Source organism: Panthera pardus, unplaced genomic scaffold (assembly GCF_024362965.1).
Source record: "Panthera pardus isolate Hobbes unplaced genomic scaffold, ASM2436296v1 HiC_scaffold_6, whole genome shotgun sequence".
Taxonomy (NCBI): domain Eukaryota; kingdom Metazoa; phylum Chordata; class Mammalia; order Carnivora; family Felidae; genus Panthera; species Panthera pardus.
The window spans coordinates 118660114-118680184 of record NW_026526991.1 but is presented as its reverse complement, the minus strand read 5'-3'; the positions used below and the strand labels follow the sequence as shown (position 1 = coordinate 118680184).

The 20071-nt window shown below is 44.2% G+C and overlaps 1 protein-coding gene across 7 annotated transcripts in view; it reads left to right on the top strand.

Moving 5' to 3' along the window:
* The window catches only part of KIAA1217 (KIAA1217 ortholog), a 447403-nt gene that overhangs the window by 301544 nt on the left and 125788 nt on the right, over positions 1-20071 (top strand). For all 7 annotated transcript variants that reach the window (XM_053895904.1, XM_053895903.1, XM_053895907.1 and 4 more), the window contains one exon: positions 2544-2742. In XM_053895904.1, the coding sequence (XP_053751879.1) occupies positions 2544-2742 (199 nt within the window). The remainder of the gene's footprint in view (positions 1-2543; positions 2743-20071) is intronic.

Genomic DNA, 20071 nt, shown 5'->3' with positions numbered 1-20071 from the left:
GATCTTCCCGTTTCCAGTTTTCCTCTGTGGAAAGGTCCTGAGAGGTGTAGCAAGGAGCGAGCGTGTAGATACTGCAAGAGTGCCCCTGCCAAAAGGGGTCTCCTTGTACTTTTAGCAAGACAGAGGGGAAAGAAACCGATCGTTCTACCCTCACAGGGTTCCCTGGTGTATCTGGCTAGATAATTTTCACCGTACCTTGTTCCAAAAATCACTAAGAGTTTCAAGACAGCCACAGCAGAACAATAAACCAAGCATGGAACCCTATTAAGTGTGGGGTCCTGTGTGGGGCATAGGGTGTCCACCCACGAAGTTGCTCCTGCCTAGAGAGTTAAGTGTCTCGGTGCTTAGCTTCAAAATGCAGTGGCAGCCTTGGGAAGTCTTAAAGGAAATTCAAGAATGCAAGTAAACCCCAAAACTAGCTGCTGTGGACTGCCTGTAGCCTGCCACCAGCCCCTCAGCACCTTAGGTATCTGAGTAAGAGAAAACTCACCTACTTGATTAATTCTGATCAGTTTGCCTTCCAGAAGGTGCCTGGAATCATGCGATGCTGGTCACGATGGGCAGTGCGAGAGGGGAAAGCGGAGATGCGTTTATTTAGCCTAATCCCCTACTTTTGCTGACTCCTTTTCTCTGACCTCCACACAATAGCTCCAGTGATCTTCAAAAAAAATGTATCTGATCCTGGCCCCCTGGCCTCTTGGCCTGCCTAAAATTCCTCTGTGGAGTTCTGGTATCTTAGAATCCGAATGAGCACCCTCACCTTGACTCTGAGGCTCTGTGATCTGATCTCTGCTGGACACCTGCCCCAGCAAGCCTCCAGGGCTTGTCACCTCCTTCTGCGTCGGGGACTTTGCACTTGCTGTCCCCTCCACCTGGAATGCCTCTCCCTCTCTTTATCCCTACCCTCCGGTTTACCCCCTCCTCCCAGCTTACCTCTTTCCTCTTTTTTTTTTTTTTTAATGTTTATTTTTGACAGAGAGAGAGCACAAGCGGGGGAGGGGCAGAGAGAGAGAGAGAGAGAGAGAGAGAGAGAGAGAGAGAGAGAACACAGAATCTGAAACAGGCTCCAGGCTCTGAGCTATCAGCACAGAACCTGACACCGGGCTCGAACCCATGGACTGTGAGATTATGACCTGAGCTGAAGTCGGACGCTTAACCGACTGAGTCACCCAGGCGCCCCACAGCTTCCCTCTGTTTTGAGAACACAGTTTCCGTGTCTGATTCTCCACTCAAGCACCCCACCCCCACCAGTCTGAGTTAGCAGAGTCTCACCGCACCTTGAATTCGCCTTCGGTGTTGGTCCCCTGACTAGACTGTAAACACCATGAGGGCAGGGGCATGTGGGTTTTGTGCATCATTCTGGCCCAGTACCGAGCACAGTGCCTGGAGCATGGTGGGTACTCGATATATGTCTGTCGGAAAGGTGACTGGATGTACCACATAGTTCATAGTCGACTCTTGGTTACACACTGTCTTGTGTTACCTTTTGCCCTTCACTAATTGTACCAATCAGTTCTCGAACGTTTTGACCCTAGGCAACATGTTGTCTCTTCTTTTCTGCATCTCCCACAATGCTCAGCCAGTAGTCTGTGTTCAAGGAATGTTATTGACTAATAGGTTATGGGCATTTTCCACATTAAATTTCCTGCATTGTGGTATAGATAACTAAAAATGCAATTATGTGTCGAGTGTGTGTGTAAGTTGTTATAAACACTTTCTGCTGATTGGCAAGGTCAGTAATAACCAAAGGTAGACACAATCTTACCTATGGGATTTGGGCCTCAAAAGAAGAAATTCAACTGTGATATAAATATCTCCCTCACAATCTGAGTTTACTGATTTTGGAAACAGTCTTGCTGTAAGACTTTTTTTTTAAATTTTTTTTTTTCAACGTTTTTTATTTATTTTTGGGACAGAGAGAGACAGAGCATGAATGGGGGAGGGTCAGAGAGAGAGGGAGACACAGAATCAGAAACAGGCTCCAGGCTCTGAGCCATCAGCCCAGAGCCTGACGCGGGGCTCGAACTCACTGACCGCGAGATCGTGACCTGGCTGAAGTCGGACGCTTAACCGACTGCGCCACCCAGGCGCCCCAAGTCTTGCTGTAAGACTTTGAAGGACTGGCTGTGTTCGGTTTACTGTGGGGTGAGTGCATCATCCATTGAGGCATATTTAAACACGCACAATCCCATCTGTTGTCATAACAACTCTTAGAATTTGGCCAAAGGAATTGATTTGCTATCATTCTTTCCCATGATGTGGCTTGTCTGCAGCTCCTTGCCCAAGGTGGCATCTGTACAGATGAGCAGTGATAAAAATCTTAATGGGATACTTGGGGGCAGTTTTTTTTTTTTTTTCCAGTAACTTTCACAACTGGTACTTTGACCCACTGGGTTTTCAGTGTTCTGTGTCCAGTCCTTCTGATGGAGTTTTTTCCTACCATATTGTTTGCCAGGATCGGCAGACCTTGATGGCATTGCAAATATTTTCAGCATAATTAATAGTCATTTATTTTCCTACTTTCTCTCAACTGCCTTTTGCAGACAAGAAGCCCCAAACTGTCTCACAGTCCTCAACCTCCCAATCTGGGCGACCCTGTCGAGCATTTATCAGAGACGTCTGGTGATTCTTTGGAAGCCATGTCTGAGGGAGAAGTTCCAAGTCCTTTTTCCAGAGGCAGCCGAACTCGAGCGAGTCTCCCGGTGGTGAGGTCAACCAACCAGACGAAAGAAAGATCTCTGGGTAAGCCTCGGTGGGCAGTTTCTGATGCTTTTTTATCACTGCACGTATGTATTTTTATGCTTCTGAGCACGTATCCTTGCATCCGAATATTAATTAGATCTCGTTTTGTCATAACACAAGTCCTAGGGAACTTCACTAATTTTGCATCAAGCTGAAGAAACAGCACGTCCAAACTCGGGCTAGGCCCCATGACTGTTAGTGACAGCCGTAAACACAGGGCTGTTTTTCCCACCAGCACAGGGGGCGTGTGTTTGGTATCGCTTTTCCTTTCAACAAGCTTTTAGGGAAAGCAGAAGGATTCTATTGTTCTGCCTTTACCAACGATCATTTGCTTCTTTAGATTGGAAATTCACTTTCTATCTTGCTTTGCTTTAGAAGAAGTTTTGGGCCCTTTAACAAAATGTACAGGCCATAAGGATTTAGACCTCTCTGCCCATTTCATAAGCTTAACCTGCCATTTTAAGGTTCCAGGTCAGTACTGGTTTTTGCAGATAGATGAGGTCATGGGGTAAGAGCGGACAGGGACAGAATCAACCCACAAACGGCTGCAGGGCTGGACCCTGCAGAAAATAGCTAAATTATGCCACATAAAACCTAGCAAATACCTTGCTTGAAGGAGAAAAGGGCAGAAAGCTGTGAGGAGGAATCTCGATTTTGTTCCCTTGGTTGCAGAGGATGAGAAAACTGGTTTCAGACATTGTACTGGCTGTCCTTTAAAAGAAACCAAACTATTATTATTTGCATTATCAATGCTACTTTTTTACATTAAATTGTGTATAGTTCCTCTTAGGTTAATAATGCAGGTTTTATTTTTACAAATTGTATTTGTAATTTTACAAATTACAGAAGAAAATTACAAAACATCTGTTTTTTTCTTTTCTTGGTTTTTTTTTTTTTTTTTTTTGAGGTCCCATAGTTAGACAGCAGAAACAGGCCTCCATTTCCTATCAACCTCACATATAGATGAAGGAATGGGCCACATAGGGGGACCCTGGGCCCGGACAGTGTCCAGACGACACAGGCTTCCACACCAGCACGCGGCTGGGGTGCTCCCATCTGGATGACAGCCCTCCGTGCTTTACCCCCACCGAGTTTGTGCCCATCGGGGAGGGGGGATTTCGCTTTTGTGCTTTGCAGGAAATGAGTGAGGTTCAGGTCTCTGTAAAGGTAGCCTGTGCTTTGCAAAATAAAGTGAAGATAAGAAGAAATGCCTGTGCGCCTTCCTCCATACCTGGGGAACACTGAGCCTGGTGGACAGTGCATCCTTTGTCTGGCTGGCAGGACTTTCCTCCAGCAGCCAGGCACAGCTGGGAGTGCAGGTAGATCCTGGCGGTGTTCAGGAAGCAAGTGGGGGCAGAGAGGCTGCAGGGACCAGGAGCTGCCTTGCCCTACGAACGGCTGAGGGTGGCTGGTGTTTTCTCGTGAGGTGGCCGTGCTTCTCTGCAAGGGGCTCGGTTTTCCTGAGCACACCTTGCTCTGACGTTCTGGCGAGTGCAGAGTCACGGCAGATTAAAAAATGTATCCAAGGTGTTTATTCTTCCAGCTCCACAAGGCACTTTTTGGCCTGTGAGCTTTACGACTCTCGGGCAGAAAGAAAGGAATACAGTGAGCAGAGAGGAGAGCAATGAGAAGTTGGCCCAAGCAAGCAAGGGGAGCCATGGTTCCAGAAAGGAGGCTGGCGCAAGGCCAGAGGCGTTGGCTCTGCCCTTGGCCGCCTCTTGGTGGCCAATTTGGGAATGTCCTCCTAGCCGCACCTGGCCTTGTGGCATCATTCAGTTGAGCCAGGATGGGAAATAAACAGGAAAGTGTGAGTCAGGGAGAGTCTAAACACAATCTCCCTGCCGGGGGCCTTGCTCAGCCTTGTGTTTGGGAAAATCCCTAGTGTGCCTGGCTTTATTTAATATGCACACACAGGCTCCGGGAAGAGCGGGTCCCCCAGAAAGCCCAGGACCAGGAGCAGTGGGTGGCCTCCAGCACTTGGTGGCGGAGGAACGTGGCGATGACTCCACGGATGGGGGACCCAGCCGCAGCCTCCGGCAGACCCAGCGCCGGTGCCATTCGGAAGCCCCGGTTAACTTTGGGAATCTGTGCACTGTCACTTTATATGCCTCTGCAGAATTTTCAGATCTCTCCCGGAGCCCTGGCGATCCTGTCTTTATTTAAAATTGCCATAGTTTGTCCATGAGGATTTTTGCACTGATTTTGGTTTTTAAAAATTTCACATGAAAATATTGTTTATCCTGATTGCTGACTTTGAGGAGGCCCCTTAAATTTTGCACCCAAGGATAGTGCTTCTGTCTCCTCACCCAAGGGGCTGCACCATGTGCACCTCCAGGACCTGTCTGTGGAGGCCACGCTTCTGCACCTGGACAAGGAATCACTGGAGAGGAGGCTTCCCCCAGCTCAGGCAGCACCAGGAGGAGACCTGGGCTCCTTGAGAGGGGGGGCCAGGAGCACGCAGAATCCTCAAACCACTCTCGCTCCCTGGAGGGCACGAAACCTGCTCTCACTTCACGCAGCCTGTGCCTGGAGATAAACTTGCCTGCTTAATCATTTTTCCACCCGACTAATTCCTCCTTTCCATTACTTTAGCATATTCAAGGGATGAGAGGAGCCCAGGGGGGCTGGGCACGGTGCTTGGTGGACGTCGTGTGTCACAGAGGCTTTAAGAAGGTGTGGAGGAGAGACAAGGGGGGGGGGAGAGCACGAGGCGTTGTTCAGCACAGGGAAGTTAGACATCGCTGGTGTCTGCACAGCACTCTCCCTGCACGCAGGATGCGGGCTTCCCATCGGGGAGGGGACTCTGGGACTGCAGGCACGGCCCGATGACAGCAAAACCCACGAGCCCTTTCCCATGCTGAAGGCACGTAGATCTTGGAGATCTACAAAGCAGAAAGGTACATAGAGACATCTGCTCAGGGTCTCGGATCCATAACATGGTCAGGTTGCAACGATGGGCCAACTCTGTAGGTTCACTTCCCTGCCGCGCTCTACCCATCCGGAGCCCGGATGCACTCTTCCTCCGTGGAACTCATGCCATTTCTCCTTCCCTCTCTCTTTGGTGAAAATAGAGAAGATGAGGAGAAAGGAAGTCCACAAAATGAAGTAAAAACCGCTCTGCCGTCGAGTTTTGGTTTTAGCAATAATTTCCGTGAAAAAATGCCCCGCTGATACTAGGTCTGGGCCTTAACGACGGAGCCATTTGCTTTTAATCATTGCTGTCTTATAAATGCCTGTCTGGAATGCCACCATGGGCAGGGGCTGATGTCTAGAGGCTCCACAGCCGGCTTTGGGGAAAGGGTAGCCACAAGATGTTCCCACCCTTCTGTGTGCCCTCAGGAATTTGAAAATAAAACTCCCGTGAAAATAAGAACAGTAGCAGCAACTTCCTCCTCGCTGCAGCCAGATGCCTTTGTTGACCGTATTCTGAACGGTTAGCTGTGGAAAAGAGAGCTCCCATGCCAAGCCGGCAGCCAGAGGCATTGCCACTTCTGTAACAAACTGCCTTTTAAAGACTCAGCCTCAACAAACAAGAATGATTTTAAACGGCTCGGGAGGATTTTAGACTAATTGAGGGAGAATTTTCTCAGTGCATGTGAATTCCTGAGCATCTCTGTGTCTGTTCTTTTATTCCAGAATGGTAACGGCGAGGGTGATCATTCTCTGAGAGTGACTGGGGGGGGGGGGGGGGGGGGAAGGGTTCATGGTTGCCAGAATCTCTGTTCCTGTGCACAAGAATAGGTAGGAGGTTAGAGCAAAGGGTTGAGGAAACGGCCCCCGTCTACAAAGTGGAAAGCCAAGAAGGGTTGGGGCAGAGACTATAAGACTCATATTTGAGCACTTTACTGTTTCAGCATGAAGGCTTAGCCTGTGGATAGTTAAAAGAGAAATTGATGTCAGACAAATGCAAAGAAGTATTGCTCTACAGAGTAAGTGAAACAGGTATGAAATTTGTTGTCCCGAGCACCAATGATGATGGAGATGTAATGTAAAAACAAAAAATTACAAAGAGAGTTTTGTAGCAGGTCAATTGGTTCTGGGGCACACTCCTGATCTTTTAAGGGTGCGACCAAAGGACAGTATTTTCTCTAGCATGGAACTAAGCACACAGGCGTGGGTGGGTATGGTGGCTGGCTGGCATTGTCCACTCCTCCCTTCTACTGTGCTGCAATGCAGACTCATTCTGGAATATCCAGTGCTCTGGGTTCCACCAGTAGGGACCAAGGCACACATGAAAGCTTTTGGCTTTTCTTTAGGATCATTTGTCATTATCCCAGGGTGTAGTCACTAAAGCTAGTGTTTAGAATCAAAGTGCAAAGCACCCCTTTTTCTAGTACCTAGGGCTCAAGTGTGGCCTGAATCGCTGATGGTATTAACAGCTTACTGCTCAAGGCAGCAGGGGCTTTGGAGTCAGCCATCCAGGGTGGCAGGAAGCTTCCTCATTGTCAAACGGGTTCTGCGGTGTCCCAGCTCTACAGTGGAGATTCAGTTCAGTGGTTGTGCAAACCATTCAATAAGTCAGTTTCTGCTTAAATTAGCCGGAGCTGGTTCAGGCTCTGCAAGTGAACCCTGACTGATACAAACCCTGATTCCTGTGTTTGCAGAGAAAATGTAGTGCTTCCTGTTGTGTGTTTCAGAAAATATAATTACCAGTAGATACAAACTGATGACTTCTAGAGACTTGGCAGTACACTGAAGAATGACTTGGAGACAGGGTTTTTCAACTGTGTTTCCTACAATTCTAGAGTTCTGTGGAGTTTTCTCTGCCATAAAGATTGTAGTTTTATGTAAGATTTCGTTTGAAAATGAGCTGTGCTAAACTGCTAATACACACACACACACACACACACACACACACACACACGCAAAGTAAAAACATTAAATAGACCAGGGGGTTGGGGGAAGGAAAAAAAAAAGGAAAGAAAGAAATTACGAAGAAATTTCCTCTATACAACAGAAGTCCTTGAATACTTTAATTTAACTATATTGGGTGAGTCAAAAGGATTGCCTCTTACTTTTCTTGCTGCACTTGATGTAATGAATGTCCTGAAAGGTAGTTTTTGTAAACTGAGTCGATCTTTTTTTTTTTTTTAACGTTTATTTATTTTTGAGAGACAGAGACAGAGTGCGAGCGGGGGAGGGGTAAAGAGAGAGAAGGAGACACAGAATCCGAAGCAGGCTCCAGGCTCTGAGCTGTCAGCACAGAGCCCGACGCAGGGCTCAAACTCACAGCGAGATCATGACCTGAGCCGAAGTCAGAGGCTTAACCGACTGAGCCATCCAGATGCCCCAGAACTGAATCAATCTTTAAGCTAAGAAAAAAATGGGTTTGTGGGAATATTTCCAGAAATCCTCTGGTATAGTGGAGCGTGGTTTTGTGATGTAAGTATGGGTTTTCATACATGAGGTTTTCTGAAAGAAGGAAGTACACTTATTCAAGTTTACCCTCTTGGCTCTCAATTCACCCGTAAGAAAGAATGTTCTTGTAAAAGATTACTGTGTAGATTCATGGTTTGTTTGTGCTTATTTTGAAAAGATAAAGTTCATCAGATGCCTTTCGAAATCTCTTGCTATTAACTCCTGGGTTGAAACCCTGTAACAGATTTCTCAGACTTTGAATAAAGTGTTTAGTTAATACGATACCTGAGGAGATCCAGGCCCTTGAACAGTATCTTGAGGGTACTTTACAGACCGGATGCAGGTCAGGAGAGCCATCAACAGAGGCGAATAGAAGATTTGATTCATTCTAAGGGTCAGAGCCCTCCCAGGCCACCGTTACTTTACAGGGTCTGTCGTTGGTAGGTCGTAACGATGAGGGGTCCTGGAGACTTGAGGTCTGCTGCTTCTGTCTCCTCCTCTACAGCTGGGGTGTTGCTAAACCTGAATTACAGGTCACTTGTTTGGAAAGTGTACATAAAACGTTTCAATACTGCAGGTGAAGCTATGGGGTTAGATAACTAGATAGGTGACTTAAATTTCCAAAGCTATTTCAGGACATCAACCTGCCAGTAACCCAGTGTGAAATCTTTCTCTCTGTCTGTCACAGCTGTGATACCCCATCCTAACCCAGACTCCTAGGTAATGTTTTTGCTTTTTTTTCTGATGTAAAAAATACTCTTATTCAAAAAAGAACCCTTCATCAGGTTTCATAAGACAACACAAGAAAGTGTGGCAAGTTTTATCTGTTATTTATACCTCTCCACATCCAAAATAGATTTGATTTGGCTCATTCAAAGACAATAAAAGTCTATAAGAACCATTAAAACAAGAATTAACACAAGTAGCAGTTGGGCACAATATGTGTGCCAGAAAAATTAAGATAGGGATAATTGCTATCATTGCAGCAAAGACAAAAAAAGAAGATAAAATGAGAAATGTACCGAGTCAAATGGATTTCATTATTTAAGACGAGGTGTGTATCAGTTCATTAGAAAAAAAAAAAAAAAGAGTCGAAAGCACTATAACCCAAGAACTCCTGCATCTTAATGTCGTTGACAGCGTATTATGTAACAGTTGTATTTAATAACGGCTGTCTTATGAAAAGGTTTTTCATACAGCTACGTCCTTACATAACAAGTCAAAATGCCGGGACCCAGCGTGAAGCCATGTTGGTAGAAGGCACATTTTCTTGGACTCTGTAGATTTCTGGTGATCTAATCTGGTAACACGGGAAGAGTTGATAGAGTCTTGACAGTTGAGCTGGCCCTTAAGTGATTGGCTGTTGACTACTCGTTGTCTCTTCGGGGTACATAACTGTAGCTGGAGAGGAAAATTTGAGGGGCACGTCGCTACTGAAGGCTTGAATGACAAAAGAGCCTTAGAGAAGGAATCTCTCCCACGAAGACAAAATTCCAAATTTTTAATATGTTCTAGTCATACTGGCTGTTACTCTGTACTCTTTCCAGCAATGGGTTTAGAAATATCTGGATTCAGATGATGTACTCTGATATGCGCTGCTATGGTTTGGCTGGAATCAGAGATGAGAGACATCAAGTGATGTTGCCTGAACTACGTATGGCGGGGGGAGAGATTTAGTTCTCTGTTTTCCTCTGCCATGAAAACTCGATGAAAATCTGTTGACTCTGTCTCGTTACTTTTTGGTAAATGCGAGATTCGTTGCACACTTAGAAGTTTCTTGCCAAGTTAACGTGTTCTTTAAAAGCTGACTTTAAAAAAAAAATTTAAAAATTAAAAAAATTGTTTTTTAATGTTATTTATTTTTGAGACAGAGAGAGACACAGCATGAGCAGGGAAGGGGCAGAGAGAGAGGGAGACACAGAATGTGAAGCAGGCTCCAGGCTCCGAGCTGTCGGCACAGAGCCCGACGCGGGGCTCGAACTCACGAACCGTGAGATCATGACCTGAGCCGAAGTTGGACGCTTAACCGACTGAGCCACCCAGGCGCCCCAAAAGCTGACTTTAAAATATAACCAACCCTTTGTGCTCATCTAATTCTATAAGAATTCCCACACATTTTTTTTTTGCACCAGCTTTTAAAGAATATTCTATGAAATACCAAAAACAATATTGAGATGTAAGCCAGCTTTATGTCATACCCTCAAGTAGAGCTCCATCCGTGGTGCTGTCATTCTAGCAGTGGCCTCCAGAGGGCTGCCCACTGACATCTGGAAACAGATTTTAGGCAGCGTCTGTATTTCAGGCAGAGTATAAGAACACAGGAAGGTACCCATTCTGCATTGCTAGAGGGTAGACATATGTCTTCTTTGGTAAAGGAACTGGTGAATTCCTATGCAGATTTCTTGAGTTAGCTCTGGGATATGGCATTACAACTAAAAGGCCTCTAAATCTGGAGATGATGTTTTATGTGGACCACCAGTGGACTCGTTCTCTCCATCCAGAAATTGCTTTGGAGCCCCAAGCCACCACTGTGATGGTCTTTACCATCATATGTCAGTCTGAACCACTCTCCTAGGGGCTGTTATTGGCCAAATCATACCCCGCCTGCTCCCCCTTTCAAGTTCATATGTTGAAGTTCTAACTCCCAGTATCTCACGATATGACTGTTTGGACATAGGGTCTCCAACAAGTTGATTAAGTTAAAATGAGGTCACTAGGGGCATCTGGGTGCTCAGTCTGTTAAGCATCCAACTTTGGCTCAGGTCATGATCTCACGGTTCGTGGGTTCAAGTCCCGCATCTGGCTCTGTGCTGACAGCTCAGAGCCTGGAGCCTGCTTGGGATTCTGTATCTCCCTGTCTCTCTGCCCCTCCCCTATTCCTGTTCTCTCTCTCTCTCTCTCTCAAAAATAAATAAACAGTAAAACATTTTTTAAATAAAAAAATAAAATGAGATCATTAGACTGGGCCCTCATCCAATAGAACTGATGTCCTTTTAAGAAGAGGGGTAAGGACATAGGTATGGGAAGACACAGGGAGAAGATAGCATCTGTAAGCCAAGGAGAGAAATCTCAGAAGGAAACAGCTCTTGATCTCAGACTTCCAGGCTCCAGAACTGTGAGAAAATAAATTTCTGTTGTGAGCCCCCAAGTCTGTGGGACTTTGTTATGGCCGCCTAGCAGACGGATATAGGGGCTTGGGACGCCCTTCTCTTTCCTATTGTTTTCTCATTTGAGAGGACGATCAGCCTTATGGTAGTTGTCACAAACTTTAAGTGTTCCTTTCTCCCAGACAGGAAAATGAGGTTTGTCAAGTTTTCTGTTTATTTTGGTTTGGTTTCATTTTAGCCTCTGCAACCTTTGCGCAGTGCGTTGACTTGGTGTCTCTCGCTCAGCAGTGCGAGCGGAAATGTAAAAACCTTTGGTACCAATTCAACTTCTGTTCCTACTTTTCTGTTTGGCATCTCCTGAGCCCCCTCCTCAAGTTTGGGAAACGAAAGTTGTTTGACATCTAACTGATTTCACTGTATCCCATCAAGAAAAGCTCCTAATTTCATCACGCTGAGTTTGAGTTCTAGAAAATTTGGCTAATGTCATTAGAAATGATATCCCCGCCAGCTTTTCACTTTCAGGCTTTTTCTAAGGTGTTAATTGGCTTTCATATATCTCTGGCTACATGGCTCCCAGTAACGTAAAGCTAAACACGATCAAAATAAATCTTTCTTTCCCCCCGCCTTCCACAAGTTTTGCTCACTCCCCAGCTTTTTTCCCTCTATTTATGTATTTATGCATTTATTAAGAATCTGTTCAGTTTCCGGCACTGTTAAAGGTACCCGGGTGAGTTATTTAGAAACTGTATGAAATCTGGTTCTTGTATTTAAGGGGATTTCAGTATAACTAAAGACACATGGTACCCATGTCAGGACTTGAAAATAAATCAGACTCCCCATATGAAGCTGCACGGACCCCGGCCATGCTGCCTCCCGGCTGCACGAGTGGTCCGGTCTGCCCGTGCTTCTCTCTTCGCCTGGATTCGGTTCCCTCCTCCTGGCCCCACCATACCTGCATGGCCCCCTCCCCGCTTCACTCAGACCTCTGCTCAGACGGTGCTCATCAGGGTGCACTTCCCTGAGGGAGACAGCACCCACCCTGCCAGTCTCTGTCTGCTTACCCTGGTGTATTCTTTCTCATGACACTTCTCATTGAGGACAGTGGTTCTCACGCGTTAGCAGAGAACTTGTGAGGAGAGGTGTCTGGCTCTACCTCTTGGGGTTCTGATCTAGTAGATCTGGGGCGGGACCCGGAAATCGGCAGCTCTAACAAGTGCCCGGGTGATGTTGCTGTTTCTGATGCGGATCACTGAGTTAGGGTCCTAGGATGCCCTAGGAAAGAAATAGAGTGAATTTACAACATAGCACCACATGAAGGCATTTTAATCAGTCCTCGGTAAGGGATGGAAAGTAGTCATTATATTTTGGCAGGAGAAAATGGAGACTTGAAATGTCTGCCCTGGATAATGTCCTGAAATTAGGGTATTTAATCCCAGCACACATTCACCAGCAGGGCCCTCCCAGGAAGTCTGGGAATATGCATCCTTCCCACCGTGAGCTGCAGAGCGTCTTGTTCATTAAGTCTGTCTCACCTTTGACTCTGTGCTGTTTCTGTTTTTGGCCCCCGTCTTATCCCTGAACCAGCTTATCACCCCCCATCTTGACACGCTTAGAAATGTAGGTAGGTTCAACAATGGAAAGGTGGCCGACCTTTTCACTGGACTGCACGCCCCCTTTGTACACACGCCCCAGTTTCTGAAACTCAGGTATTTCCCTCCCCAGTGTCCTCCCCTTGTCTGCTCCAGGGGAGGTCAGCCCCAGCCATGGTCAGTTAGCACCCAGATGTTGATATTGGTCCTGATCTTGACAAGGCAGAGGCAAATGAATGAGGCCAATGCAGCTGAAGATTTTCCCTGGGAGGAAAGTTCCTTTGGAACAAGATGCGTTATGCTTTGGTTCGGCAGTTAGTTTGGTTTTTCAGGATTGTGGAGTTACATATTTTCCTATGCTTCCATTTGCCTTCCTAAGAAAAGTCAAGTAATGTAGGAGCCTTTTGTAAAAGAGTTCATTGTAACAAGTACATATTAAATACCTGCGGTGCACATGGTGTTATATTAGGTAGGAAGAAAGAAAGTCATTCTTTTAGGAAATACTTACTGAGTTCCTACATAGGCACTCTTGAGCGCAATCCACAAAAGAGTCACAACCCTCTGATCTTCTGGAGCTTCTATTCTGTTGGTTGAGGCAGATGGCAAACAAAGAAGATACACAATAGATGGTATAAATGCTATGGAGAAAAATAAAATAGAGGCACGGGTACAGGGAGTGCCAAAGAGAGGAAGGCATGAGAGCTGCTGTTTTAAAAAGGATGGACAAGGAGACTGTCACTGAACGACTGGCATTTGAGCCATGACCTGGAGCGTGTGGAGATGTAAGCCACCTAGATCCCTGGGGGAGGAGAATTCCAGGTGGAGGCAGCAACCAGCGCACAGGATCCAAGCAAGAACATGCCTGCAGCCTTCAAGGAACAGCAAGGAGAACCACTGTGGTTGGAGTTGCCCAGTAAGACAGGAGAAGGGAATGAAGTTGGAGAAGCAGTGGGGACTGGATAAAGTAGGCCTTTTGCAACATGCAAAGCTTTGGCTACACTGGCCATATCAGAATGGAAATGGCTGATCGCAGAAGTATAAGCAGTGGGTTCGCTTGAGTTCTGAAGATTGGCTTCTGGCTACTGGGTTTGGAACAGACCCAAGGGGGCATGGGCAAAGTTGGGAGACCAATTTGAAGTCTGGCTTCGATCTAGGGAGATGAGAGTGTTAGCAAAGGAAGTGGTGGGACGACTTTGGATTCTGCAGGTGTTTTGAAATTAGAGTAAGATGGTTTCCTGCCATCCAAGTTTGCGTTCTAATGGAGGAGGCATACGGAAAAGAAAGCCCGAATGCAGCTGCCATCAGAGTAGCTAAAACTTGCTAAGTACTTACTCTGTGCCAATGAACACTTACTCTATGCCAGGCCGTATCTAATATGCTCAGCAGCAAAGCCAGGATTTGAACCCTGGCAGTCTGTCTCCAGACCCACATGCTCAACTACTAGACTAGACTAGACTAGACTAGACTGAAAAGAGAAGGGAATTCCAATTTTGATAACTTGGGAAGTTTTTAATGAAAAGTTAGCATTTGAAGTGGACTTGAGTGTTGAAGAGAAGTTTGTCTGTTGGAAAAAGGATGGATCTTTTATGAGGGCAGTAAGCAGAATCATAGATACCATGCATTGAACACTTGAACTTCCTCTACAAGCTGGACTGGAGCCATACTGGTGCACTTCTGTCTACAGTACTCACCCCTGTCCCCTGCCATTCACACCTGGGGCTATGGTGTCCCCTCGCCCTCAAAAAAGAGCACTGAGTATCACAGAGGCAGCTGGTGTAGTGATTAGGGCCACCTCATCCGGACTCCATTACTTACCCGGTATGTGAGTTTGGGGGAGCCCCTTCCGTAAAGACCTACCTCTAGAATAATTGTAAAGGACAACTGAGGTCATATAAGTAATGCTGTTATTGTGGTGCCTGGCATATAGTAAGTACTCTGTCAGCTAACTGATGTTCATAACGATGACCTGAGTAATACATTAAAATGTCAATTACATTTTTCTTTTCTCAGGTAAGATATTATGGATTCCATTTAGAAATACTTACATCAAAACGTTGAAAATCAAAACATTTCCCGTTGGAGAGCTATTAGCTTCTAACTTTATTTATCCACAAAGTTAATTAAAAGGATCATCTCAGCTTTTCCCCAATCCAAAATAGATGCCCCATCATTACTCTTTCACATTATATTTTGCTTGCTCGGTTAGGAGTTCTTTCACAGTAATTCCATTTTAGGCTGGCTGCTTCCTGACAGTCTCTCCCTGCATCAGTCATGTGCCTTTTTTTTTTCTTTTTTTCTTTTTTCTTTTCAGCTTTATTAAGGTATAGTTGAAAAACCAAATTGTAAATACCAAACTGTAAATTATTTAACGTATATATCATGATGATTTGCTACACATATAGATTGTGAAGGAATTCCCCCCCCCCTCAGAAAGTGATACATCTCTCACGTCGCTTATATCTCTTTGTGTGTGCGAGAACATTGAAGCCGTACCCTCTTAGGAAATTTCAGTTACACAAGACAGTCTTAACTGTTGCCTCCACGTTAGGCATTAGATCCTTAGACCTTATATATCTTATAGCTGAAAGTTCATACTTTTCTGTCAATCCTTCCCTATATCCCTCACCCCCAACCCCTGGAAACCACTTTCTACTCTGTTTTTAAGAATATGTCTTTTGCTGTTTGGCTTCTTTTAGTTAGTACAATGTCCTCAAGATCCATCCATGTTGTTGCAAATGACAGATTCTCCTTCCTTTTTTTTTTTTTTTTTTTTTTTTTTAATGGCAGAGGAACATGCCATTAAGTCACGTGCCTTTAAATTACACTTTAGTCTAGGAGCACCTGGGTGGCTCAGTCGGTTGAGTGTCTGACTTCAGCCCAGGTCGTGATCCCGTGCTTCGTGGGTTCGAGCCCCCCGTCAGGCTCTGTGTGGACAGCTCAGAGTCTGGAGCCTGCTTCAGATTCTGTGTCTCCGTCTCTCTGCCCCTCCCCCACTCTGTCTCTCTGTCTCCCAAAAATAAACACTTAAATTTAAAAAAATAAATAAAAACTAAATTACACTTTAGTCTATATTGTTTTTGGAATTTGCCTCGCAGGCAACTGCCCCCATTCACGATGCTCCCCCCTTATTTGCTTGTTAGACATCATCTCTAAATTCTAGGTTCCATTCCATGTTCCATTATTCTTCTGGAGCCATCTCTTTCAGGTCCTCTGTTCTTCAGTTCTAAGGGTATGACCCAGGCATCCCAGCAGGGAGACAGTTGGTGTTAAGTTGAATGTGAGTAGTATTTCAGAAAGAATCCAGAACACGTAGAAGTTATGTTTGCAGGGAGATTCTTAGGTTGAGATCTTAGGGAGATTCTAGCAATATGGCAAAGGTAAAGGAATGTAGAGTGCCACCAGTCCCCTTCTTCCTACAAACACATGGAAACATAAGATAAAATATAATAATAACAGCAGAAAATGAATACATGGCCGAGTTTAAAATAAAGGAAAGGAAATCCCCAGCTTCCAGAAGTGAAGAGTATCAAAGTAGAAACGACAGTGAGCACAGATATTTCAGAAGTGGGTATTGCTCTCAGGCATTTGGGCTAGGACTCTGATATTTACATAGCAACAGGAAAATGAACAGAAAAACACACTATGGCCCCTACAGAAATAGGCCAGGGGTTCAGATAGGTGGGCATTTAATAAGATGGGATGGGGGTAGGGAGAGACCTTACTTACAGCCCAGGAAAACAACAACAAAGTTTACACTCTGACCCCAACATTGGTGAGAAATAAAGTGTTGTTTCTCAGAGAAACAAAAGCCCTAGACATGAACCACGCATAGGGAAGGAGCCTGAACTTATTCTAGTGGCATTTGGGGAGAATCTCCAAGTATATCAGTCAGCATAGGCTAGGTAATGCTTCAGTAACGGACAATCCCCAAATCTCAGTGGCACCTGGGACAACCAGTGTCTATTGCTCAAATTGCCTGCCCACTGCAGGTTGGCAGAAGCCTCTGCCTTTCTTGGCCCCCCAAGGACCCATGCTGATAGAGGCTCCTTTTCAGTGTGTCACTAAAGGAGGAAAGGAGAGCCTGACAAGTCCTGTTGTGGCTCTCCAAGCTTCTGCATGCAGTGGTAGTTCAGTTAAAAGTCAGCATAACACTGTGCTCAACTTCAAAAGGGACAAAGGAGGTGCAAGCCATCAATGTGCCTAGAAAAGAAGTAGACTATTTGTGGGACAATACCAATGACAAGCAACGCAAACCTATAAATTCACTTAGAAATGATCAGGAACACCAGAATCCCTCAAGCGGGTTTTTCAACTGAGGAGAGAAATGATCCACTAGAATATAAGTCTTAGGAAATCTCACAATCTGAGGAGAGATAAAGAAAAGAAAAGAAAAGAAAAGAAAAGAAAAGAAAAGAAAAGAAAAGAAAAAGAAAGAAAGAAAGAAAGAAAGAAAGAAAGAAAGAAAGAAGGAAAGAAAGAAAGAAGGAAACATCAAAGGGCAATTCAGAGGCAGCATAAAACAGCCGAGGACATCAATGTCTAATAGGTACTCCACAAGACAAGACTAGTAATAATTGGGAGAAGACAATAATAGGAGATATAGCAAATGAGAATTTTTCTAAAATTGAAGACAGACCTGAGCCTTCAAGTTGAAACACCACACAAAATCCCAAGCAAAATTTAGGGGAAAAAAATCCACACATAGGCCCACTGTCGGGAAACTTCAAAACATCAGATGTCGAAAGCAAATCTTTACAACAGCCAGAGAGTAAGGACAGGTTATCTAAAAAGAAAAGAAAACTTGACAGCAGCATACTTTTACAAGTCAAGAAGTCTGAAAACAATGGAATAATATCTTCGAAATCCTGGGGGAAAGATCACTTTCAAGCAATATTTCGTTAACTGGCAAAATTTTTACTTAAGGGTGAGGGCCAAAAGAAGACATGTTCAAATAAAATAAAGAGAATTTCGCATTTACAGAACTTTGGCTGAAAGAACTAGTAACAATGTATGAAATGAATCACAACCAAGTGATTTATTCCAGGTATGCAAGGCCATTGCAACATTTGAGGTTCAGTCGATGTAAGGTACCATATCAATAGGCTAAAGAAGAAAAATCGTATGATCATACCAATTGACACAGAAAAAGCATTTGAAAAAAATCTAGTACCCATTCATTATTTCAAAAAATAAATCAAAACTCTCAGCAAACTAGGAATAGAGGGAAACTGTCTCACCTCATAAAGACCATCTGCAAAAACCTACCAGCTAACATCATACTTAATGGTGAAAGATTGAATGTTTTCCCTCTAGGATTGGGAACAAGGAAAGAATGTCCAATGTCACCACTCTTAATCAACATAATTCTGGAAGTTCTAGCCCATGCAATAGATAAGTAAAAGAAATACAAGCCATGCGACTTAGAAAGGAGAAATAAACTGCCTCTGTTTCCAGATGACATTATCTAATAGAAAATCTGAAAGAATGTAAAAAAAAAAAAAAACAAAAAGCAAATAAAACACTTCATAGAAGTAATAAGTGAGTTAGCAAGGTCACAGCATACAAGATCAACACACAAAATCAATTGCATTTCTGTGTTCTAACAGCAAACAAATGGAAGGCAAAATGAAAAACACAAGACCGTTTACAACCGCTCCAGAGAAAATGAAACAATTACAAATCTAGTAAAACATGTATGCTGAAAGTTGCAATATATTGATGAGAGAAACCAGAGACCTAAGAGTTGAAGAGACATACTGCTTTAATACATTGGAAGATTCAGTTCTCCCCCCAAATTGATCCCTTGGTTTAAAACAATTTCTATCAAAATCACAGCAAGGTTTTTTTTAGCAGATTCTAAAATGTATATTAAAAAGGTAAAGGAGCTAGAATAACTAAAACCGTTTTGGCCAAGAAGAATAAAGAGGGAGGAATCAGTTTACCGATTTCAAGTCTTTACCTTATTTTAAGTCTTACCGTAGAACTACAGCAATCAAGATTGTGTGGGATTGGCAGAGAGATAGACACAAAGATCAATGAAATAGAACAGAGACTCCAGAAATACACCCACACAGTTATGCCCAACTGATACTGATCAAATTGCAAAAGCAATTCAGTGGAGGAAAGATAGTTTTTCCAACAAATCACGTTGGGGCAATTGGACATCCACAGGCAAAACCCAGAACTTTAACCTAAGTCTTGCACCTTATACAAAATTTACTTGAAATAGATCACGGACTTAATTGTAAAATTATGAAGCCATTAGGAAAAAGAGGAAAGAGTATTCAGAACCTCAAGTTTTGTGAAGAGTTGTTAGCCATCACACCAAAAGCATGATCCATGAAAGCAGAAGTTGATAAAATGGACTGCAAAAGACCCTATCAAGAGAATGAAAAGACAAGCTGTAGTTGGGGAGAAAAATCTCTGTAGTCACGCAACCGAGAAAGGACTAGTATCTAGAATATATAAAGAATTCTCAAAACTTAGTAGCAAAAAATCAAACAATCCAATTGGAAAATAGACAAAAAAATCAAGAAGAGACATTTCCCTGAAGAGGATGTACAGATAGTAAATAAGCAGAGGAAAATATGTTCATCATATGCCTTTTGGAAAATGCAGACTCAAACTGCAGTGAAATATCACCCCCCACACAGAGTGGTTAAGGTGATAAATAATGGTAACACCAAACGCTGGCGAGGATGTAGAGAAACTGGGTCACTCATATATTGCTGGTGGGAATGTCAAAGGGTACAGCCTCTCTGAAAAACAGCCTTACAGTTAATTTTAAAATGAAAAATAGACTTACCATATGACCCAGCAATTGTACTCTTTGGCATTTACCTGAGAAATATGAAAACTTAATGTTCACCCAGAAACTTGTATATGAATGTTCACAGCAGCTCTGTTTGTAATGGCCAAAAGCTGGAAACTACCCAAGCATCCTTCTGTGGGTGCCTACTTAAACAGATGAGGTACGTCCACGCCGTGGAATTCTACTGCAGTAAACAGGGACACGCTACTGATATGCACAACAACTTGGTTGTACCTGCAGGGGTGTGCAGAGAAAAAAAAGCCCCAAATTCTAAAGGTACTATTCCATTTATATAAAACACCAAACGGATAAAATCATAGAAATGGAGAACAGATTGGCAATTGCCAGGGATTAGGTATGGGGGGAGGTGACTAGGAAGGGGTAGCATGAGAGAGCCTTGTCAGGATGATACAGTTAGATAGCACTGTTGAGTTAGTAGTTACGTGCAGTTAAATTTTATAGGA